The sequence below is a fragment of the Rissa tridactyla genome, chromosome 8 (assembly GCF_028500815.1).
Source record: "Rissa tridactyla isolate bRisTri1 chromosome 8, bRisTri1.patW.cur.20221130, whole genome shotgun sequence".
In the NCBI taxonomy this organism is placed as follows: domain Eukaryota; kingdom Metazoa; phylum Chordata; class Aves; order Charadriiformes; family Laridae; genus Rissa; species Rissa tridactyla.
The window spans coordinates 51,681,480-51,705,456 of NC_071473.1; the positions used below are offsets into that span (position 1 = coordinate 51,681,480).

The 23,977-nt window shown below is 48.4% G+C and overlaps 2 protein-coding genes across 5 annotated transcripts; both read right to left on the reverse strand.

The window, feature by feature from the left end:
- Positions 1-311: 311 nt before the first annotated feature.
- LOC128913618 (cytochrome P450 2J2-like) lies at positions 312-6,121 on the reverse strand. Of its 3 annotated transcripts, none has more exons than XM_054211545.1 (10): positions 5,816-6,121; positions 5,175-5,443; positions 4,439-4,601; positions 4,137-4,286; positions 3,415-3,575; positions 3,078-3,254; positions 2,681-2,816; positions 2,351-2,538; positions 1,712-1,850; positions 312-959 (listed from the first exon to the last, which is right to left on the reverse strand). In XM_054211545.1, the coding sequence occupies exons 2-10, from the start codon at positions 5,361-5,363 to the stop codon at positions 784-786; spliced, it is 1,479 nt and encodes a 492-aa protein (XP_054067520.1). In that variant the 5' UTR covers positions 5,364-5,443; positions 5,816-6,121; the 3' UTR covers positions 312-783. The 3 variants fall into 3 exon arrangements, with proteins under 3 accessions (XP_054067520.1, XP_054067517.1, XP_054067519.1); XM_054211542.1 differs by having other exon boundaries at positions 5,175-5,480; XM_054211544.1 differs by lacking the exon at positions 5,816-6,121 and having other exon boundaries at positions 5,175-5,787.
- A 3,419-nt stretch (positions 6,122-9,540) lies between these two features.
- LOC128913617 (cytochrome P450 2J2-like) lies at positions 9,541-19,332 on the reverse strand. 2 transcript variants are annotated; one of them, XM_054211540.1, is made up of 10 exons: positions 19,247-19,332; positions 18,006-18,296; positions 16,432-16,594; positions 15,646-15,786; positions 13,826-13,986; positions 12,829-13,005; positions 12,136-12,277; positions 11,782-11,969; positions 10,767-10,905; positions 9,541-10,302 (listed from the first exon to the last, which is right to left on the reverse strand). In XM_054211540.1, exons 2-10 carry the CDS (start codon positions 18,210-18,212, stop codon positions 10,124-10,126), a joined length of 1,497 nt encoding a protein of 498 aa, XP_054067515.1. In that variant the 5' UTR covers positions 18,213-18,296; positions 19,247-19,332; the 3' UTR covers positions 9,541-10,123. The 2 variants fall into 2 exon arrangements, with proteins under 2 accessions (XP_054067515.1, XP_054067516.1); XM_054211541.1 differs by lacking the exon at positions 19,247-19,332 and having other exon boundaries at positions 16,432-16,616; positions 18,006-18,115.
- Between the last annotated feature and the right edge of the window lie 4,645 nt (positions 19,333-23,977).

Genomic DNA, 23,977 nt, shown 5'->3' on the forward strand with positions numbered 1-23,977 from the left:
GGCACACCAGGACCTGACCCCAGGCTTTGATGGTTTCCCTGCTAGTTTACTTGTACTGTCAGGGTCCTTTGTTTTCATCAGCTCCGTAGGAATTGCCTTTGTTGCTACAGTGCTGATCTCTCTGCTACCGGAGGGCAATGCCACAGCGATGTGGGTCGGGTGCTGTGGGGCTGTCTCTGCCCGGGTGGGCTCGCAGCCCCCTGCCACTCCCTGCCCTGAATTGTGGGGCATGGCTGAAAGCTCCAGCCAGCGCTGGAAATGGCCTGGGTTGGTCTTCACTTTGCAGAACGCTTTGGGACAAAAATGTTTTCATAAGGATTTATTGATGCATGGGAAAGAGATGTTACAGCATGACTTTTTTTTAATGGATTACGTGTCAAGGATAACAAGATCAAAAAACGTTTGCAATTAATACCTGCATTAATGTTATAAAACAAAGGCTGGTACTGTTCTTCCACAGCACGTAGTCACAGCCTGCACACTGCAATCACTAAAGCGTTTCTCATTTTCCTGCCCCGGTGAAGCATGGCTGTACATCATTAAACTAGAAAAGCCCCACGTCCCTCATTCATTTGCAGTGCTGCATCCCAAGCCTAAAAGTGCCCTGGCAGATCCCAGGCTGCTCACCTCGGTCCGCTTGTGAAAAATGATTTTGCAATGGCTTTAAAAGGAACAAACAGACTGCCCAGCCTCTCCCAGGAGCCGGGTGGTTGTTTTCCCTTGGAGCCGTTCGACATCCTTGCCAAAGGATTTGTCCCTGCAAGGATGGTGGCCGAGGCTTCCCTACCGAGGCACGGCGCAGATCTTGTAGGGCTGCGGGGTCATCGTCATGCCCAGCTTGAACTGCAGGCTGAGCGTGGTGTCCGGGGGTGGCTGGAAGGTGAATTTCTGGAGCAGAGTCGTGAAGAAGAGGAAGAGCTCGGCGCGGGCCAGCGACTCACCCAGGCAGGAGCGCTTCCCTGTGGAGACAGCCACCCACGGCACCTTCAGCATGTGCTGGCTGCCGAGCTGCTTTTGCTGCCAAAAAAGCCTCTGCCTTCCCTTAGGACCGTGGTTCAGTTGTGTTATCCCCTTCCCAGGATGAATTTTGCAGTCCAAATTGCGCTCCCCAATAACAGCATTGGGTTTACAGCATGGGCTGCCCCCTGAACTGCATGACTGTGTGAGGGCACATGTGTGTAGTCGCGTGCAGAGGCATCGCCTCCTCCCCTGCTTGGATAAGCTGTGCTGGCACACACGGTCTGGAAGTGCCCGTGCTGGGAGAGGTGGTTGGTTTGAGCTACACAAGGAGAGCTACCAGAGAAGGTGTGTGATGCTGGTGCGGGAAACAGGGGTGCTAAAAGCCATTCTCCCCAGGGAAGCTGTTGGTTGGGGTACCCTGTGAGGCCCCTAGCGACCTCAGCCATGTGCGAGTAGGAGCGCAGAGCGATGCTCTTGCCTTGCTAAAGGCGTTTCTAGGGTCTCTGACATTGTTACGGTCTTCTGTTCATTCTCATCTCTCTTCCGTGTGTGCGAGGGGAGACAAGAAAGGGCTCAGTGTGTGGTTGTGGTGCTTTGGGGTGGCCACGTGAGCACTGCTTGAGCAGCACCTCCAGGGTTGGAGCCAACATCTGTCCTTTCCGTTGCTGTTTTTCTGTGTCTCTCCACTGTGCAGTTGGAAGCCCCATCCCACTGCTTCAGCACGGAAGCACCAAAATCCAGCAAATCTTACCTAGAGAGAACGGCACAAAAGACTCCCTTTTCCAGAACTGTCCATCCTTCAGGAAATGCCCAGGGTTAAAAGTGTTGGGGGTTTCCCACTCGTTCTTGTCAAACATCACAGAGGTTAAATTTGTGATCAAAACAGTGCCCTAAGAGGAGAAAAACAAAAATAAATTGCACTTTCTCTGTCACTGACAGCACGAGGGGCATTCTCGTCTCCACAAAGAACATCCATAGTCAAATTCTGCTGCAATTATTTGTCCAACACTCCCCAGCACGCACAGTTTTTCCTACTACTTGTCTGTTCAGAGGTACCATGATTATAAATCCACGTTTTTTTCTCATCAGCATCACTTTTATCTGCTCCAATTTTGGGCCAAAGTTCCTGTAAGAGTTGTGTGAGATGGGATCTGTGCCTCGATGGTGTGCGCGGCGGGTGTGTGGCCCTGCAGCGCTCTGCACCGTTTGATGGGCTGGAGAACGTTGTTTGGATGGCAAAATACGGGTTCACTGGGAGTGAACTCTGGACAGGGCAGGGACGCTGTGGCCCTGCCCCTCCTCTCCGCGCAGGAGGGACCTTGTCTGGCGAATCGTGCCTGGGAAACTGAGATTCGCTTGCTGAAGGTTCAGTGCTCGGGGCTGAGGTTACCTTTGGTATATGGAAGCCGTCCACGACCGTGTCCTTCACCGTCAGTCTTGGCACATTGAAAGGGATGATGTTGCCTTTCCTCTGCACTTCGTGGATGACAGCATTGGTGTAGGGCATGTTGTTCCTGTCCTCCAGGGATGGCTGCCGCCCCTGCCCGATGACTGTGTCAATCTCCGCGTGCACGCGGGCTGGTAGGGAAGAGCAGGGGTCAGCCAAAGTTCAAGAAAAAAACTCTCAGTTTTTCTCTCTCAAAAAAAAAAAAAAAGGAGTCTCTCACAAAGCTGCGAGGACTAAAAGCAAGGAAAAGGATCGATCTTTTGCTAATTATACCTTGAATTTCCGGATACATGGCCATATACAGCAGAGCCCAGCGGATGGTTGTGGAAGTGGTCTCGGTCCCGGCGAACAGCAGGTCGAGTGTGCATGCCACGAGGTTTTCCTCCTGGAAGCTGCCACTGCCATCGTCCTTCACAAAAAGGTGTGTTAGTGCTGCATGAACAGCAAGGGCTGCCCTGACACCAGGCTTAGTCCAAGTCAACACCAAGGATTTTGGCAGAAGCTGCTGGCTCCCTGCACCTCCATCCTCATGATGGGTGCCCTGAACCTGATGCCCATCCTAAGCTCATAAATGGCCACAGAGGCAGCTCAGATGGAGAATTTGGGCTCTTTTCTCATCCCTCCTGATTTCTAAGCCCCACTGTGGAAGGGTTTGCTCTGTGTTGCTGACCTTGGCTATCTCCTGCAGGTAGCTGTCGATGAAGTCCCGGCTCTCTGAGGGGTTCCAGTCCTCCTTGTGTTTGTTGATCTTCTCTCTAACGAAACTTTTCAACAGCCTCCAGTTTTTAAAAATGGTTTGGTGGGATCCAGGCAAGAACTTCATTATAGACGGGAAAGAGTTGTACAGCTTTGGACACAAAAGGAGAAAGGCAAATTGAATAAAGGAATATGGAATGACAGTGAAGTTTGGTGATGAAAATGCTATGAGTTGCAAGGTTGACTCCAGAGAAGACACTATGGCACTGCAAAACTACACACCGTCTGTGTTGGTGGCAGGAGGGCTATACCTGGCTCGTGACGGACGCATGGAGGCCAACCGTCTCGTCGATCAGCCGCAGCAATTTTTGGAAGTCCTCATCATGGTAGTCAAACCGGTTGCCAAAGGTGACAGAGCAGATGATGTTTGAAATGGCGTTGTTGATTTTAAAGTGAGGGTTGAAAGGATTCCCTGGAGAAGGAAAAGGTAACAATCAATTCTCTTCCATCCTTCACAGAAAATGAGAAGAAAACACAGTTGTCGGAGGTAAAATATTGAACAAATATGACTGAAATGAGTGGCCCCTGATGGGCAACATTCTGTGTCACTGCTCTCCCGGGACACCTCGCCCCTCTATGAGCTGGCCAAGTGTGGCTGGGCAGCCCCAGTGTGGAGCAAACATCCCACCCTCGGTCCCGGTTCAATCAGATTATGGAGGTGTTTATTTACTTTGGAAAGCAAGGTCTGCAGAAGAGTGGACATCACTTGAATTCATTGGAAACACTGGTGCTTACGCACCCATGGGATTTTCCAGAAATCTCCAAGAGAGCAGTAGGTTGAAGGTGGGTTAGGAATGACACTTTGGATGTTTGAGGGCAAAACACCTGTAAAAGGGAGCTGGGATGCTGGCAGGGTGCTAGCATCACTTGCAAGGTGAGGTATCTTTCAGCATGCAGTGAATCATGGGCAAAAATATAATGGGACGTACTGGGCCCTGCCTTCAGCACGGCTTCTGAGGCCCGTGGCACTCACCCTGCTCATCCCTAAATGCATCCGCAAGGCATTGTGACTCCTCCTGGATGCGCTCCTCCAGGCTCCTCTTCCCCAAGCCAAAGTTTCGGAGGGTGGTCAAGGTGAACCTTCTCTGCTGCTTCCACAAGTGCCCATTGGAGGAGACAAGTCCTGTCAGAAACATGCCGCCGTGAGCCAAGGAAGATCCCTCCACCGAGGGAAAAAAGCTCCAGAGCTCTCCCTTATCTCCAGCCATCTTGGACCTTTGCAGGGTCAATGCTTTGACCTTACAGCTGATCTCAGGGATCTGAGGGATAACTCACCCCTTTTGCTGAAGACCTCACTGTCGATAGGAATTTCAGGGCGATCCATGAAGTTTTCCGCTTGGTTTACAAGAATTTCTTTAATCAGCCGCAGCCCATTTACACACACAAATGATGTGCTGCCCATCTGCATGTGGAAGATGTCCCCGTATTTTTTAGTAAACTGGAAGAAAGAGGAGAAATAAATAAAAGGGGTTTTATTTGCAATGAATGTGTCTGTTGAGACAAAGACAGCCCTGGCAGGGGAGACGGGTGAAAATACGGGAAGCCAAGAGACGGAGAGGAGGTGGGGTGTTTTCACAAGTGTCTGCTTGTCTGCATGCAGTCTTTTTCCTTTTTTCCTGGATCACGGGTCAGGAGTTGGGGTTAGTCGGCCACAAATGAAGTGGAATTCTCCAGGTTTGATTTTTCCATCCTGTGTTTTTCCAGCTTTTGTTTCACACCCTTCCAGTCCCTGGTCAGACCTACGGGGGTCCTACAGCTGTGGCTGCACTTGTGGCATCAAGCCATACCCTTTGCCCAAAGATCGCTCCACGCTTGTCCCCCTCCTCGTACCTGGGCGAACTTCATCCACGTTGCTGCTGACTGAGGGTAAACCTCCTGACTACCCTGGGGTGAGCTCCACTGAGTCCTCATGGGCCATGGGTCTTGTGTTAACCCCCTCGCCACGCTGCAAAGGTTGCGTAGCTGCAATTCCCTCCATCCCCTTCTCCATGGTGCCCGCCCACCCCTGTACCTTCTCCACCATGATGTGGGGATCGTTGAAGTTCAGCATGTGGATGTGCCCCACAAAGGGGAGGCGGAAGGGGCTGGGAGGGAAATGCTTCGGCTTTCTGTTCTTCATGTAGTCAGCGACGAGCAGGAAGACGACCAGGAAGATAAGGAGCATCTGGAAGGAGATGCTCTCCCAGAAGAAGTGCAGCATGGGTGGATGGTGGGGCTCCACGGGGACGCGTCCCGCAGCAGGTCAGGGTAGATCAAGCTCACGGTGCACCGCTGAACCTCCTAGGGACAGGGGGAGAGGGACGATGTGCTGGCGCAGCTGTGGGCACAAACAGAAGACAGCATGGAGTGGTTTTGCTGACCTGGCGTGGAGGCTATGTTCAGACTCCTGCTTTCTCAGGATTCAGCAAGGACCGTTTGGTTAAACCCTTTCTTGATTAAGCTCATCCATTTCCTCTGATCTCATTTAAAAAAAAACAAACACAGAACAGAGCTCTCCTCCCCCTTCCCACTGCAGCTTCGCAAAACCCCAGCGCTCCACGTCCTTGTCTAAAGGACAGAAATGAGCTTTGCAGAGCCGGGATTAAAGCCTCCCGGCAGCCTGGCCGTGCTATTCCCACGAGCCCCGCTCTCCCCTCCCCATGGTGCCCTCACCGTGCCACGTCCCGGCGTTGGCTCCTCGGTGCCAGGGAGGCTCCAGCTGCTCTGAGCACCTTGCACTTTCCTCGTTTGCAGGAGCTCGTTGGCTGGTACACTGTCACAGACTGAGCCCCAGGTCGGCGGGGGCATCTGAGATAAGGTTGCATAAACCTTTCGCAAACCACCTGACTCCTGGGTTGAGGTTTCAGTGGGTCAGGGTGATATGGGCTGGAAGCAAACAGCCGTCCGGGATCTGCAGCTGTTTCTAGGCACTGTCATTTCCTGATCTCCCTCTGCCAGACAAGCGCAAGCAGAGCAACCTGCTCCGGCCATGAGGCTGGCCCTGCCCCGAGCCCTCCAGCCATCCCTTCCCCACCTTTGAGTCCGTGGCCCGCGCCGAAGCCGTGCCCAAAGCCCAGCAAAGCTGAGGCGGGCGCTGAAAAGCCGAAGCAGATGCCCAGCTCTGCAGGCTGTGGCCCTTCAGCGGCAGCTGGTGGCGGGCTGTGCTGAATTTTCCCATCTAAGATGGGCCCTGAGGCAGGTAGCTGGTCACGCACGTACGCCACATTTGAGTTGGACGTGTGTGTTGAGTTTTATTGTAGAAGAAACAGGGGCATTCCCAGCAGCACTTTGCTATTGCCCCATACAGCCCCGACGTGGCTGTTTGTGGTCGTCAGCTCCCACCTCACGCTCCAGGGCATGACTTGGGTTCGTTTGCTCTCTTTTGGGGCCGTAGGTCTTGTCCAGTGCCAAAAACAAGCACAGAGGTGCAGCAGCGCTGCTGGAGCAAGAGTGAAGCTGCTGCATAACTGTTACACTTAAGAAACTTTAAAAAGTTAAATCACGTTTTATTGTGGAACTTGAAGGGGATAAAACTGTTTTCGAGGAGGGTTAAAAACTGGCTGGATGGCCGTGCCCACAGAGTTGTGATTAACGGGGTGAAATCCTTTTGGCAGCCGGTCACCAGTGGTGTCCCTCAGGGCTCAGTTTTGGGGCCAGTTTTGTTTAATATCTTTATCGATGATCTGGATGAGGGGATTGAGTGCACCCTCAGTAAGTTCACAGACGACACCAAACCAGGTGGGAGCGTTGATCTGCTTGAGGGTAGGAAGGCTCTACAGAGGGACCTGCACAGGCTGGATCCATGGGCCAAGGCCAACTCTATGAGGGTTAATAAGGCCAAGTGCCGGGTCCTGCATTTTGGTCACAACAACCCCAAGTAACGCTACAGGCTTGGGGCAGAGTGGCTGGAAAGCTGCCCTGCAGAAAAGGACCTGGGGGTTCTGGTGGATGGCCAGCTTAACATAAGCCAGCAGTGTGCCCAGGTGGCCAAGAAGGCCAACAGCATCCTGGCTTGTATCAGGAATAGCGTGGCCAGCAGGAGCAGGAAAGTGATGGTGCCTCTGTACTCGGCGCTGGTGAGGCCTCACCTCGAGTGCTGTGTTCAGTTCTGGGCCCCTCTGTACAAGAGGGACATTGAGGTGCTGGAGCATGTCCAGAGGAGAGCGACCAGGCTGGTGAGGGGTCTGGAGACCAGGGCATGTGAGGAGAGGCTGAGGGAGCTGGGCATGTTTAGCTTGGAGAAGAGGAGGCTGAGGGGAGACCTCATTGCCCTCTACAACTCCCTGAAAGGAGGGTGTAGAGAGGTGGGTGTTGGCCTCTTCTCCCAGGGGAAGAATGACAGGACCAGAGGAAATGGTCTGAAGCTGCGGCAGGGGAGGTTTAGGTTAGATATTAGGAGGAATGACTTTACTGAAAGAGTGGTCAGGCCCTGGAACAGCCTGCCCAGGGAGGGGGTTGAGCCACCATCCCTAGAGGTGTTTAAGAAACGTCTAGATGTGGCACTTCAGGGCATGCTCTGGTGGCAGAGATTGTAGGTTGTTGGGGTTTTTTTTGTTTGTTTGGTTGGTTTTTTTGTGTGTGTGTGTATGGTTGGACTCGATGATCTCAAAGATCCTTTCCAACCATGAAGGTTCTATGATTCTATGATTTTTGTCTTTGGTTTTTAAGCACACTTAAGCATGAGCCTGTGGAGATGCATGTGTTCCCCTGCACTGACATGAGATGTTCCACTCAAAAAATAAACAAATTAATGCCTCCTTCGTTTGTGGTATGGGATCATTACCTTTAAAAATGGGGGAGGCAGTGGGGGCGTTCCCAACAGATTTTTTTAAAAAAAAAAAAAGAAGAAAAATAAGATTATTTCAATCATTTCTTCTCTCTGTGAGTAGGGAAGGGAACTCTAAAGTAACAGGGAAAGGCAAGTTTGAAATGGAAGATGGAAGGGATCAACATTTGTTTGCTAAGCTGGTGCAAATAATACAAACTGTACCCACATACCAGGGGTCAGACCTACAGCAAAGTGATAAAAAGAATGGAGAGAAGCCAGTGTTTAGTCCTGCATGGCTTTGAAAACTTCATAGGTGAAAAAAAAGTCCACAGATCTTTTATGTTTTCTCTTTTAGAAAGGAAAAAACACCACCACGGGAGCCTATAACTGCGAAACATTAATTAAAAATGCAATAGGATTAAAATGATCAGTTAGAAGGACGGCTCATTGACAAAATCCCTGTGTGCCCGGCATGGCGGGGATGTGATGTGCAAAGGACTCTCCCATGTGGCACAAATCTGCCACTGCACAGCGATTGCTTTGTAACGCAGCAAAGGCGGTTAATGCCAGAGATGGAGGCTAAAGACAGTGGAAATGAAGCTTGATTTAATCCTGTTTCCCTGTTAACTATTCAGTATCCTACATGTGCGCACACAGAACAGTCACTTACGAGTGACTTAAAAGTGAGAAGAAACAAAACCAATCATCTTTGCTGTGACTGTATTCCAAACAAAAGCACATAGGAGACAGCCCTTCTAAGCATTAATGCTCAGTCACGTAAATCGAAAAAAATCTCTGCAAGTTTCATATTTAATTAACTCTTTTCCAAAGAGACCCTGGTGTGGGCAGAAGCAGTGTCTCCATCGCAGGGGGTGCCATGCCCCCAGCCCACCTCCTCAGCCCCATGCTATGGACATGCCCCTCGTGCCCGGCCACCGATCTTCAGCAGAAGCGGAAGGGACGGGGGCGAGCTCGTGACTTCCCACCGCAAAGCCTCTGCGCCGACGTTTCCTTCCTGGCAGCCAGCAGTGAGCCGCCGCGGGCACGACCCTTCCGACACTTTCTGCTGCTTCTCGTTCTGTTGGGCTTCAGCTGACCCGCAACCGCGCGCAATTATTTTTTTTGCCACTTTTCTTTCCCATTGTGTATTTTACTACCACAGATCTTTTTCGATAAACCTTTCCTGCTCGTACAATTGCAATACTGCATTTTTATAGCCATGGCATGGATGCTGTGGCTCCGCATGCCATCCCACTTGGGCCGGCCTATGATAGAACCTGCTTCTACTACGCTGTAGCCTCCTAACTAAAATTTCCATATAATGGCTTTAAACTAAAGGAGGGTAGATTCAGACTAGAAATAAGGAAGATAGTTTTTACAATGAGGATGGTGAAACACTGGCCCAGGTGGCCCAGGGAGTGGGTGGATGCCCCATTCCTGGAAACATTCAAATTCTGGTTGGATGGGGCTCTGAGCAACCTGATCGAGTTGAAGATGTCCCTGCCCATGTCAGGGGGGGTTGGATTAGATGGCCTTTAAAGGTCCCTTCCAACCCAAACTACTCTATACATGTATGAGATAAAAAAACGCATGATCATGCTGTGAGGATCTCTATTTCCATTGCAAAACAGCAACACGGTGGTGTGGGGAAAGCGGGGAACGCATACCAAACAAAGGCCGAGGCCACCTGAACCTCAGGATTGGCCTTGGCCCCCTGGAAGTCCAAACTGGCGCTGAGACATCAACCCAGAGCTTCTACGTCCAAGGCCAGCTGCTCCACTGACCAGGGAGAAACACTAGCCCGTGGCCATTCAGAGTGCTGCAGATGTAAGGGTTGTGTAATGGTCTCTGAGTGGTGGACGTATCCCCTATGGAAGAACCACTGTGGCCCCAACTATGCCCATGGTTTTTCAGCTGGAAGACACCTTACTGGGAGGTGTTAACAGTGGAAATGAAGTAATAAGGCTTTTAAATTCATGCATTTTGTCAAACTGATAGAGGGGAGGAGGCAGGAGGTGAAGAGCCCCAAGGGTTGTCCTCATTGCAGTGTGCAGGATGTGGCCCTCCTGCCCTTTCCACTGCCACCTGCGTGTTGGTGGGTGCTAGATGCCCCATCATTTTAGCCCAAAATCTGCGGGGCAGATGGGAGAAGGGACACTTTCTGGCTTGAGGAGGGCTGAAGCTGTGGGGTGCGGGGTGGCCTTACGCCGGCCTCAGTCGCGAGGCAGCGCTTGGATCTGGAAGGGCTTTGGGCAGCGCGTGAGGCTGAGCGTGAAGGCGAAGGTCAGCGTGGTGGCCGCCGGCACCTGGAAGGTGAACTTCTGCAGGAGGGCTGTGAAGAAGATGAAAAGCTCGGTCCTGGCGAGCTGCTCCCCGGGACAAGCCCGCTTGCCTGGAAAAGGAGCAAAAATAACCCTGCCAAGTCCCGAGCGAGCTTCAACCGCCTCTCGGGCTCCTCTCGCGCACGCCGCATTGCACAAGCTGTGGGAGCTTTTCTTCCTCGAAAGGTTAGGTGGCAATGTTCACCCACACATTTTGCAGAAACCTTCCCCAGAAGTTTGCTGCTGAGCAAACTGCGACGGCTGTTCGGATAGACTAAGAGAGGAAACTAGGCAAAAAAAAAACCCATTTACGCAGCTTGCGCAAGAGGAAAAAGCCTTATTTTTTTTCATCCTACAATAACACATTGATTTCCCTCCTGCTCTGAGCAGTCAGCATTAACTGTTACTGGGATTTTCACCATGGGGATGGGCTGAAAGCCGGACAAGGAGCAGTACCCCCTACTCTGGAGTGGGTGTCTTGGGGAAAAAATAAGCTTTGCAAAAAGGAAAACCATCTCCCCATCCATCATCCTACCTGCAGAGAAGGGCAGAAAAGCCTCCCGCCTCCTGTACTGGCCGTTTTCCAGGAAATGTTCAGGATTAAAGGTGTCTGGAGTCTCCCACACGTTTTTGTCGAACATTATCGAAGTCAGGCTGGTCATCAGGGTGGTGCCCTGCAAGAGGTGGAGAAAACGGGTGATTATGCGAAGGAGAAGAGCCGACATGTTGTCAGACTAGTTTATTATTAGCTCTGTTCCACACACAATGTAAACTACATTTTTTTTTGAGGGCAAAATGTTTTTTCGTAAGCTATGTAATTAAATTAGGGTGAAAGCCTACAGGATTGTTCACTTCTGTGCTCCTCTATATATCACCATAGTGTTGATCCGCACCTTGCGCTGCTGTCACCGGCGATGTTCATATAAAGCACCTTTAAATTGACAACGTTGTGTTCCCATAGGAATTTGAAGCAATTTAACTGAATAATTTTCAATTGATCTGCTTTATTGAGCCTTTTTAAAAAAAGCTGATCTGGTTTATCTCCACAACCTCCACCAGAAAAACAAAAATATTTTAATCAGTGTGGAGCAAATTGCCCGGATTTTTTTATTTTTAATTTTCCTTGATGAAACCAATTATATACATGGAAGAGACTAGGTATACCTAAATCTCATATTTGCTTTCATAATGCCAGAACTGTGTGTTCACATCAATATCTATTACCTGGCTTTTATCAACGGCTACTTTTAATAGACAATTGTTAATACCCAAACTGTTTGCCTTCCTGTGTTTCTTGGCCCTCTATTCCCATAATGCTTGGAGGACGTCTTGTATAAAATTTAAGGGATAAACCTTGTAAAACTGAAAATTTTCACAATTCTCCTCCATAAGGAGGTGAGACCCATAGGAGGAAGGCTTCTATTTTCTATATAACTGTGATATTTCTATAAGATCCTGCTGGTTGGTTCCTCTCCAGGTGAGATCTGGGACTTGGGCCATGAAGACTTCTCTCTGGTGGGGCAATGGGAGAGCTGGTGGTCTCCACATACTTTGGGCAGGTGGAAGCCTGCCAAGATGGTGTCGCTGGTGGACATCTTGGGCACTCCCAGCGGCACAACGTTGCCCATCCGCAGGACCTCACTCAGCACCGCGCTGGTGTATGGCATGTTCTCCTTGTCGGCCATGGTGGGCTGGCGGGACTGGCCGATCACTGTGTCGATTTCGAGCTGCACTTTCTCTACGGAAAGCAAAAAAAAAAAAAGAATATCTGTGCTCAAAAGGTTCCCAATAAGAAACTTGGGGCTTAGGCACATCCAACGTGGAGTAAAGATGGACATAGCTCCATTTTCTGAGTTTCGCTTATCTGACTTTGGGCTAAACGAAGGACCCATCAGTGTTCCTACCTTGAATGTGGGGGTACGCAGCCATGTAGAGCAGAGCCCAGCGGATGGCGGTTGCTGTTGTCTCAGTCCCCGTTAAGAAGAGGTCCAGAGTGGAGCACAGCAGGTTTTCCTCATGGAAATATGAGCTGGTGTCACCCTTAAACTTGGGGAAAAGCATAGCAATGAAAACTCCTATTAGGGAGGCGATGCTTTCAAGAACCCAGTCCAATACATAAGTCAAGTCCTGCTGCTATTTTATTATCCATCACCCCTGGGCTTGGAAATTTCTACCCCTTACTTTCATTGAATTTCAAGGCCTGTGAACTGCTTTGAAAGACACCCTATTTGCTGTAGAGTGACTTTTGAAAGCAGGTAGCATTTTTAAATGTGAAGTTTCACAATAGCAAACACAGGCCTGTGAGCTCTCATAGAAATGTGAACATGTTCCCCGAGAGTCCTCCTATGCCACATGACAGAATGAAAAATGGAAGAAGACAAAGTGTAAATACTTTCAAATGAAAAAAAAAAAAAAATCAGTATGTTTTCAAAGTGATCAGGCTCCTGCTGTTGCTAAAAAGTTTGAGTTTGACGGGGAAGAGGTAGGGAGGAGAAGGCAATGCAGGAGGCATGGGCTCCTGTGACAAAACAGCTTTGAGTCCCGTCTGTTCATTTCTTGGGTTAAGATTTAGGTGGCTTTAGGTATTTCTCTCTTACTTTTTCTATTTCCTTCAGGTAACAGTCAATATAATCTCCTGCCTCGGACTGGTCCAAATCCTCCTTGTGCTTTGCGATCACTCCCTTCAAAAAATATTGAAGTTTCTCCTGGTGCCTGAAGATTTTCCTAAAGGGTCCTGGTAGCCATCTCATGATGAAAGGAAAAGCATTATACAGCTGGTGAGAAATCAAACAGAGCAAAAGAGCATTTCTTGAGTTGAAAAAAAAAAGCAGGTACCACAGTTGAGATGATAGTACAATTTTTTAGCTCTGCTTGCTACCAGGAAACAAATCAGTTTTGCTGCAAAGGTCAGTTTAGTTACACAGATGTAAACAAGTACAAACGAGATACGAATTGGCCAGATGTTTTCTGCTGATCAGGTTCTCTAATATTGGCTGGCCAAAGCTGTCACCTAATGTAAGGCGGCCACCAGAGTGAGTCATAAATCAGCGTGGATGAAAAGGAGCCCCTTAGTGCTGGGATCTGTGGAGGGGACAGAGATCAGACCTGGCCCATGGTGTGTGGCCATGCAGAATGGCTAGGGGCAGTCTGTCCCCAGATCCACCTGCTTGCGTCAAAACCACTCTCAGATGGTTTTGTCCTAAATAAAAGCTATTTGAGAAACTGTTTGGGAGACAGGTAGGGGAAAAGAAGGGAACTTTCACCGACAGTGCTACTAATTGACTCTTCTTTTTGTAGAAACATAGATATTTTTAAGGTTTTCCCACTGCTCTTCAGTTATGTTCAGGCATGAGATTGCTTTTACAACCCTGCAGTGGTTTTTCTCCATGACCCTCAACAATTTTAACTTGCTTCCTTACTTTCCTGATGGATTTTGTGTATAAACCCAGTCTAAGGTAAAACAATACTCGTGGTCATTTCCCTTGTAACATGACTCTTTTTCTACAGGGAAAAGCAGATTACATCTGCTTAGAAACTCCAGTTTCCGAGCTCTTACACGCAGCTGAAGGTAGAAAAGCATCCGACCGGTTTTACCTGGCCCCAGAAACTTCCCATGAGCAGCAGCATTTCTGCCAGTGAATGCAGTAATTCCTGGAAACGGTTGTCATGGTAGTCAAAGCGGTTCCCAAAAGTTATGGAACAGATGATGTTCGAAACAGCACTGTTAATTTTGTAATGAGGGTCAAATGGTTGTCCTGGAGGAAACAAAGTGAAAGACAGCTTGCTTTTTTTTTTCTTTAAAATCTCAGTCTAACCCACGTGCTCTACCACATCAACAGTTGGGAAGTTGGGGTGAGACCTTACTTATTTTTCACCTATGGTGATGCTAAGGCTTCACCCCCTGTCTTGGGGTCCCCACCACCCCCATCACCTCCAGTGTCCCATTGGAGGTTGGATGTGTGCCACAACATCTGTCCTCTGAGGACATCCCCTCCCGTCTCCAGCTCAGGCTACTGGCACACACCAACGTTAGCACAGAGCTGCCGAAGCAGGGTTTGAACTGTTTTCCAGGGAAAACAACCAGTAGGATGCCACGCTATGGCTGTCGGGTTTGCATGCTCCAAAATGGCTTTGGTGCCAATTTTAAATGCCAAGAGAGGGTCCCTTGAAGCTTAGCCTGGGGCAGGGAGCCCAGGACTAACCACACTGCAAAAATGCCATTGCACTGGCCTCTAACTGTCCACCACAAAGAAATAAGGTGGGATGGGAGAGAAGGGAGAGGGTGAGGATTGCACGTCTTTGCGGCTGCCTATAAAGTCCAGCACAATCTCACATGGCCCATAGATATGGTGCACATCATAACTCCTAAAAATCTCAAAAAGAAGTGTGGTGTGACGTTTGTCACATCCGCATTTCTTGGGAGAACTACCAAGCTGAGACCACCATCTCCTAGGGCACGTTTAGGCAACCTGGAGAGCTACTTGCCATGATACGAGAGACTAACACCAGTAACTGATCCAGTCCAGCCCTGAGCTGCTGTCGCTACGCGTGGGAGCATCGCTTTGGAATGCAAGGCACTGCGCGCAGGGCTGCTCATCTCTCCGCTCTTCAAGAAAGTAATTAAACCAGGCTGGTGCTCAGATATTAGAGTGATGGACATGATCACTATTTGTCATTACTAATGGGAAGAAAGGCCCAAACCAGCAGCTTAATTAGTTTATTGATTAGGACTATAAAGGACTATAATCAATTGGCAACATGAAGTATTTGGCCTGTTCAGTGCAACGGCAATTAAAATGGAGCAAGTTCAGTATATAATTTCACAATTCCTATTTAGATCTTTCTTGTTTACTATATATAGCTCCATAGAATTATCTAAACCCCATCTGCTTCTATTTAAAGCTGAAGTGCAACATCACCCATGTACCAACATACAAATTATTCTTACTAATATCCCTCTGGCAGTTCTTAAAAGCTGGACCATAAAAGAGCAAGGCACACGCTTCTTCTGTGCACGATACAAAAGGAAAGCCTGACTAAACAAGTTTTAAAATACTTTGCGAAACCAAGGACAAGCAGAGGTTAACTAAGCCTCGGAGCATACGTGCCTGATAGCAGGAGAGCTGCGTTTATTCCTCCGCAGAATACAGGAGAGACTTTCTTAGCTATATAAACATGCGAGCTTTAGCAAACGCCTAGTATCTATTTGCTTAATATTAATAAGGAAGAACTAAAATAGGAGGCCTGAAGTCTAAAAGAAGTGCCGAGAGGCACAGTCTGGAAGTGTAGGATAGAGATTTGAGCTATCGAAGAAATATTTTGCACGTTAGGAGCTGCATTAGAGTAAAAGTTTCACTTCTCATCATTAATTTAGCTGGAAGCTTTGGGCACGGTGCTGTACCTTAACCGCCCACCTTTCTCCTCCTCAATCGTCTCCACAAGGTACCGGCTCTCCTCTTGCACTTTTTCCTCAAAACTTACAGCAATGCTTTTCAGAGTTGCTGCAGCAAACTTTCTCTGTTGCCTCCAGATATGCCCGTTTGATGATATGAGCCCTGCAGGTGGAAAAAGACAAGCGAACGAACCTCACTCTGGGTCACGTATGAGCGATAGGATTCAGAAATGGCCCTTTGTCTTGAACAAAAACCCCAAACCAAAGCAAACAAACCCCGCAGACATTGAAAAACCATGGCTTTGCCTGGGAATTAAAATTCAAGAGTAATTGGCTCATGCCAAAGATCTAGCTTTATGGATTTGCTGTAATCTGCTACTTTGTCACTTTGCGTGGGAAAAAAAGGTGTAAGCCAAAATACTATAAGTACTATCACGCTGTTGGCAGAGCTGCAGGCAGGAGCACCATACCCCGTCTCTGGAGCTATATGCAACCCAGGGGAGGAAAAGTAAAAGAGAAATTAAAACCAAGGGGAAAACTCTTCAAGTGTATCGATCGCTGGGCAGCTTGCGCTTATTTCTCCTCTTTCATCAGGACCTGACTTTGATCCCGTCATCATCCCTAAGTCCCAGAGAGATTAAAATGTACATCTGTGAGATTATTAGACTCAGCTCAATTCTTGTCTTCCTCTCTGCAAGATTTTACGGGTGCAGTTACCAAGGACTGAATTCAGCGTCTTTCACTCTAATTGTTATCATTGCAAATAGACGAAAAAGAAATGTACCAAAATCGCCATAGCTGTGCTTACCAAAGCCTCTAAATATTTCTTGGAGAAGTGGAATATTTGGCCGATCTACAAATATTTCAGCCTGGTGGACAAGAGCTTCTCTCACCATTTGGTATCCGTTGACTACCACAAAAGTCAGACTTCCAAACTGCACGCTGAAGATGTTCCCGTACCGACCAGTAAGCTGGAAGAGAGTTCATCGCCCTCTGAGAGCAAGAAGATGGAGATTTTTCAAAACTCACCTGGACAAGGCCTCAAGAAATGGTTTATAACTTTGAATTTAGTCCTGCTGGGAGCAAGGGGACTTAAGAAAAACCCAAACCCAAGACTGCAGGTCACATCCAACCTAAACTAGTCCATGAAGGTTGGAGATGGTGTAAAAAATGTTAGAGAGGTGTGGTGTGGGAGAGATGGTTTGCTTATATTTGTTAACAGGTATGACCCAGGTTTCACCAGGCGGTTGCATCAATTTAACTTGTAAAAAGGACATTAGTTGCTTTGTAACTGATGGGCATCTGCTCCATCTCTTTTCATTACAGGAAGGGTACAAGAGCTGAAGGCACTTGTCCTTGCATGGACTTTGCTGGCATTATTGTCTCCTGTGCAGTGTTCAACTCACGATGTATAAGAGCAAAGGACGATCATATAATGTCTTGTGCCGCACTCTAGCAAGGAGCTCAGGCCATCCTCTTCTTAATATGAGTCTACATGATAGGACACACATGATCATCCTGAACTGCCATGGTGACTCAGAAAACCAGTCTGGGGACCAAATGGGTGTCTCAGTCGTTGTGTGAATGTAAATGAATGTGACTAATTTTATTAATAATAATTGTGTGCGTTGACAAAATATCCTGAGCATGCTGCCTCAGCCTTCCCCAAGGGTCCCCCTGGGGATACCCGTGCTTGTAGCCTGTGAAAACCCAGGGTAGGTAAGCTGGTGTCAGCCTGCTAAGTAAAACCATGAGACAAATAGTCACTAGAAAGGGTATTTGCAAGCAGCAAGTCAGAACTTTTCCTTTCGCATTTTCAGAGAAGCATACTCAGCACGTATAAAATGTCACTCTCTTGTTGGCTTTAGTGGGATTCAAAGCTCTGGAAACCTTTCCAGAGCAATCGCTGCCTCCTTCTGTGATGTAGGAGAAGCCACAGGGATGCTTAACTCGGGGTCTTAAATGTTTGTTTTAGATGTAATGGGGCAAATCATTGGCCTCTGGCCAAAGACAATGACAATACAATTTCCAGAGGTGATGTTCACAGTCCAAACCGTTCATTTGCCACACAGCGCTTGCCATCCCTCCCCCAGCCTGGCCCAGCACCTCCAAACCCTTCCTGGGCTCCAGCAGAAAATGGTCGGCGTGGGAAGAAAGAGGAGGAAAACATAAATCTTCCTCCATTACAAGTTTCTTTCCTGTTGAACCTTCCTACTCCCATGGAAGAGGAGGTGATAGTAAGAGATAAAACCAAGAAGGGGCATCCCTCATGCATGGGTATTATATAGCTAGTCCTTCAGCCCTTGCTTCACAGGCTTGGTGACAAAAGTCACTGAAGAGGTAAAATATTGTTAGTAGAAGAAATGCCCATGGAGCTCTTACCTTCTGCAGCTCAAGATGGAGGGGCTGCTTAAAGTCCACAAAGGTTCCCACGAGAGGAAAGAGCCGTGGCCCTGGAGGGAAATTCTTGGGACGTCTCTTTTTCACAAGGTCAATAATCAAAAGAAACGTGACCAGAACCACCAAAACAGTCTGCCCGTTCAGCTTTTCCAAGAAAGAAACAAAATCAGGCCAAAACCGAAGCTCCATCTTGGCTGATGAACTCACAGATTTTCATCCCAGGAAGGGACTTGGTGCTGGTGTTATATTTGCTCAAACAGGAGTAAGAAAAGACTAAAAAGAAAATGAAACAAGTTAAGATGCTGATAGCTTATTGGGGGCAGGACTTGCCATGGGTGAGCTGCTTTCCCATATACAGCTAGTGCCAGACCACCTGCTGAATAACTAATTGTAAACACTGGGATCTCCAAAAACAACCCCAAAACCTCAAATGTTTGGCCAAACAAAAGCAATCTTGCAACACTTAAGCTTTACATCTCTGCCAACTCCCTAATTTTCTTACGGAAGAATATTTCTCCCTTCTGCCCTTAACAAGGAGCTCCTTTATACAGACACCTAGCTGGGATTATAAGCATTACAAACATTTGAGGTTAGGTGAAAGCAGCTTACTTGGCTAATTACATACAGTGGGAGTTGCATAATTTAAAAAACGGTAAGGCATCTGAGGTGATGGACACCATACAAGTCGTTAAGGGGCTGATCCTGTTAAGTGCTAAGCACCGTCTGCGAAGGGCTGGATGCCTTCAGCGCCCACCAAAGCCTGCCCGGCTTGGCCAGAGCCAGCAGGTGAAGTTCAGAAGCACTGCGAGAGCCCAGGGCTCTGCCCAGCCACTTAAATGAGAGTTAAAGGAGCTTAATTGCGAGAGTGAGAACATAGGCTCACGCCCCTGCCAGCTAAAGGAGAGATTGGAATTTAGGCATTTAAATCTCCTGGGTTCTCCGAAAATCCCCTTCGAATAAAGCTTCGCTGAGTCCTGGGGGAAGACTGCAGTGGACTGACCTTTGTGACCATGAATCAACCTCATGTCGCTTGCCAATATTTTAGCTACATCTTGTTTCCAGCTTTTCTTTTCTTTCTTATTTTAAGGGATTTACTTTGCAAAAAAATTTTGGTATTCTCTAGTCTTTCACCGCTCTTAAAAGCTTTGCTGTCCATGTCTTTCATTACATTCATGACTACAGTGCCAGCAGGAGCACACACAGGCTGTATGTCAGACCCGCACCTTAGTTATTGCAGGAGTTCCTTTAAAGGGTAATACCTATCTGCAACCCAACGCTTCTTGGTTTGAAATATTATTTACGGGTTTCCAGTTGGTATTAGGCATCAAATGGGGAGCAGTAATGGGAGAAACATCTCACATCAGTGGTCTATAAAGTGTATTTTACATGTCACCGCAGCACAGCTGTGAGCAGCAGTGGTTGGACATGCTTTGCTTGTCCCCATGCTGGTGCACCCGTGATGCTCCTGTACAGATTTGCATCAACACACCGATCCCACCCTTCCCGGTGCAGCAAGCCAAGCCTCACTTACCAGAGGCTAAATCAGGATAGTGGGCTTGTGCTCTTCATCCTGGCATCGGGGAGATGACTCGGTTGGTGGAGGTGTCAGCCTACAGCATGCTCAAAGGGACTGTGATGATAAGGCGTCAACTTCTGCTAGCCCAGTTTCACTCCTCTGTTCTTCGCTATGCCATATGATTTGTCAGCATGCACACAGAGTGCAGATCCCTCTACCACTTGTGGCTGCTGTGAATCGGGCTACGTGCAAAGCCAAGGTGTTAATGTGTTCTTCTGGGTGGTGTTGTGGGGGTGGATGCATCGTGGTTGACAGGAGAAATGTTATTTTTAGCAGGAGAAGCACATTTCGCATGTACTCACATGTGTCTTGTCAGTCAGAAACCTCAAGCCTATTACTTTGCCTTGAAGCTTCACATGTCCAAATGTACCTCTCCACAAAGTCCTTAACACGCCAGCTTTACTAAAAATTAGGGAAGAGCATTCCAGTATTACCAGGGCTCTCCTAACCTCGGTAGACAATAACACCAGCCTGTTACCAAACTGCATTGCGATGATGCTGGTTTGGGTCCCAGGCTTTAATCAAGTCTGTTCCCAGCACGTGGTGATGTGCAAATCCCCGAAGCACTGAGGAAGTCATATTGCTGCGGCGCATGGGCAGTGCAAGCATCGGACAATTCCTATTTTTGCAGTCTCGACGAGACCCTTAGCTGTAAGATCCTGGTCTCCTGGAAGATGTACCTCTGCCTCTGGCCATCACCACAAACACAGGAACTTTGGTCTGCTGTGGTCCAAATACCAAAATGTGAATTAATATGAGATAGGATGTACCCCCACACGTCTAATAGGGAGCGGGATGTAAACCCACCTTCCCCAATTCTTCCTTGAAATACCTTTTCTGACCACAGTACACAACTTTTTGATCACCTCACCTGAGCTCATGGAGACTGGGTAGATAAATTGTGCCATATTGCATGGACACACGCACATCACTGCTCGAATATTAAGGCATCTTGAACAGCCAACAGACAGAAATTGGCCCATATGCTTTGTACCTTCTTCCCTGGCTAGATGTCTAACTGTGTGCAGAAGGTTTTGAAACACAAAGAGAAACATTCTGTTAAAAATGCAATTACCATTTGTTTTTCAAGATATAGTATCCCATTATTTTTTCCAGAGAAGTGAAATTCAATAAGGTTACAACAGAATGTAGTCCAACAGTTACCGTACTTTCAGAGCATTATTTAAGCTACAGAATTTCTTAATGATTAGAAACATATGTAGGGAAAATCACATGCAAAATGAGAATGACTGGAGACAATTTTCCCTCTGAACACTTTTTTTTTCAGGCAAGTAACAGCTCACCCACCACCGCGGTTCCATCCACCACGTTGGAGGTGTGAGACCCCCGCCCACCCGGCGAGCCGTGTCCTCAGGTCACGTCAGCCGACAGGCTCTAGCGAAGTCCAAGGACCCATCCTGATTTACATCGAGGAATATTTTCCTGCTTCTTTCCTCCTTATGTCAGACCCAAATGAGTGATGCCATTTTCACCGTGGGCAAGCTGGTGAACAGCAGCGACCACCCCAATGTGCGCGTTAAGGCCACATCCCAGAGGGTTTTCACGCAGGTGCAGCTACCATTTCATGATCCAGCCCAGGTGAGTCCCGATGGACCTGGAGGCAACGGCCGTTTTGGACACTCATTTCCTTTCAGGATTTGGTTTACTGGATCAAATGAAATCTACAGGAGATTTGTAATTGCAGAAGGTGAGGAACGGAGAGTGCTGGGGCACCTGCACCTCCTGCAGCAAGCTCAGGAAAGACATGGTTGAACCCAGTCCTTAAGTTTCAGTTCCCAGCTTGAGGCGATTTCACTGGGACATAAGCGCTCCCGTAGGAGGTCAGGGCTCAAATATCTCACTCCAAGCCCCGAAATCAGGAAGCCAAGTCCATATTCACTGCTGTGCATGCATGGCGAACACTAAAGTGCCTCCAATTTTGCATCTTCTCTCTTTATCCTACCTAAGACTAGATGCAAATATTCTCCATGTTTTCCTGGGACTACCGCAGATCTCTCAACTGTAGTCTCATGGCCCCAACAACAGTTCCAGCACTCATTAAAGCTACAAGGCAGGCAACTGTCACCATGAATGGGTAAACTGAGGCATTATGAGCTGCAGGGAGCCCTCCCCATGCCTCCAGACCCTGGATCACCCCTGACTTTTTGGTCTTTGGGCCAAGAATTTATTCCCTACACAGCCCGGCGCTGCATCGCCTTTGCCATCCCCGTGCCGCCCCACACGGCAGACCCCATACTGACGTATGGAATCGGATTCTGGGGGTGCCGGGTGCTTCCCCCCGAGGGGGGCCGTGCTCCCGGCGCTGCCGGCGGCAGCCGCCCACGATCCCCCGGCAAGACTCCGCCGCCGTCTGCCGCAACCTGGCAGAGCCGGAGCTGCAACCCTGGCTGTTCGCACGGGGCGGCTTCCCGCATCCGAGCTCTTCCCCCAGCTCTCCGAAAAACCTCTAAAATACTCTCCTTTCTAAGATGCACCTTTTCAGTATTCACAGAGAAGAGTACAGTCACATATTCCTCTCAAAGCCACAAGGACTTGACTAGAGCTAAAATGTCATTTATGTACATATCACAAGCGTTTTTCTAGGCACAGATGTCTTTCTGGTGCCAATATGCTGTTTATGTACTTATCTGTCACAAGCACATGTCTACATACATATGCCCTGCTGGCAGAGGCACAGAGCATTTTGAAACTCTTATTAGACTGCTAATGAATAATACGCATACAAAGGAGAAAACAGAAGGTGGATCTATCAGGAACAGCCTCTTTCTTAACTACCTTTTAATTGTAGGAGAGGAAGAAAAGAGATGAATTTTGATATGTTGGCATCTGTGAGGGCCTGCTTAGCAGCATCGAACGCCATCATTTTAAAAGCGGATTTTTCACAGGTTTGGGTATTTTGGCGGGGGGCGGGGGGGTGTGTGTGCGGGGGGTGGGGGGAGGTTTTTTTTTCTTTAAGAAAAAGAAAAAAAAAAAACCCCACAAAATTTTGACACTGAGAGTATTGCAAATCCTGGTGCCAATGATGTACGATAGTGTGATTGTCACCATGGAATGCTGAAAAGCCCGAGCAGCTGTTTGGCATATTGACAGTGCGAATTCGGAGCGTTTTAAATGCAAATGACAGTATTCAATTGATCGCACGAAAACAATGGGTCATAGCCTTACCTTTCCTTGGCTACGCTCTGAATAATCAGTCTGCAAATCCATGCACAATGGGGATATTGTACACGTTCTGGGGATTTTGTTCCCCGCGTACATGGGGGTCAATATGATGCTTCTTTTGGGCAGAGCTGAAAAAGAGGTGCTGCCGCGCTGTCCTGGGCACCGGGCTGGGGTGAGGTGAAGAAAGGGGCATAATTTGCTCCAAATCCACCACGTCCTAAGTGTCAGCCTGTTTTTCTTCACTTCTATCCTTTCCTGCTTGCTCTTTAATCATTCCCAAGGGTGGCTGGCTTTCTGCCTGACTTCTCTCCATTATACCCTGCTGCAATCAATATGGCAAGCAGAAATCAGCAGGAGAAGGCATGTTCTGCTCTCGGTGAGAGCCGGTGGGAGGGAAGGAGATCAGGCCAGCCAGCTGCAGCCCCAGCCCGGCAGGCAAACCGAAATCCAGCCGAAAAAGCCCCTGCCAGACGCCTGGGTCTTGTTTTCCTTCATGGTGCCCCCTGCCCGGCAGCGAACAGCAGGTAAAGGTCTTCCTCCCTCTCCCAGCCGAGGGAGGGCAGGCAGGAAAACCTAGCCGTGGTAAAATTTCCATTGAAAACAGCTTCTTTGCAGTGGTGGAAAGAAGAAGGAGAAGGGTCCTTCCAAACCAGAAAATTCCCGTAATGGGGAACCCAGATTTCATCCTGCGTAGGACTGTTACATATGGACAGTGCTGAGAGCTTGATTGTACTCACTGGTTCAGGTCTCCAAGGCTGGCCATGCTAAATTAAGGGCAGCCATTGCCACTCCTGAATATCTCTAGCCATAGCTTTTTGTTTTCGAGGCACAGATTTCTTTAAAAACAATTACAAAACCATGCAGGAGTGCTATGGGTGAGGACATCACCCAGGCAGTGCTATCTGCCCATGGCTTTACCTTACAGCATACACATAGGACATCTCCCTCCAAGAATTTTAACTTGGTGAATTTCTTCCCTTTCCTTAATTTGTAAGACTGAAAGGTTTCCCTTTTCAGGGTTCCCATTCCTGCAATCCCCTGACTGCAGCTAAATTGTATCAGCCAGCAGTGCTTTTCTGTCTCCTGTGCTGCCATCCACCCTTCTGGTATTTCAGTCATAAGCATTTTGGGTCAAGCTCTGTTTTTTTGCATCTCCTTGATCCATGGGTTGTGTGCCCTGAGACGGCTCCGCGTG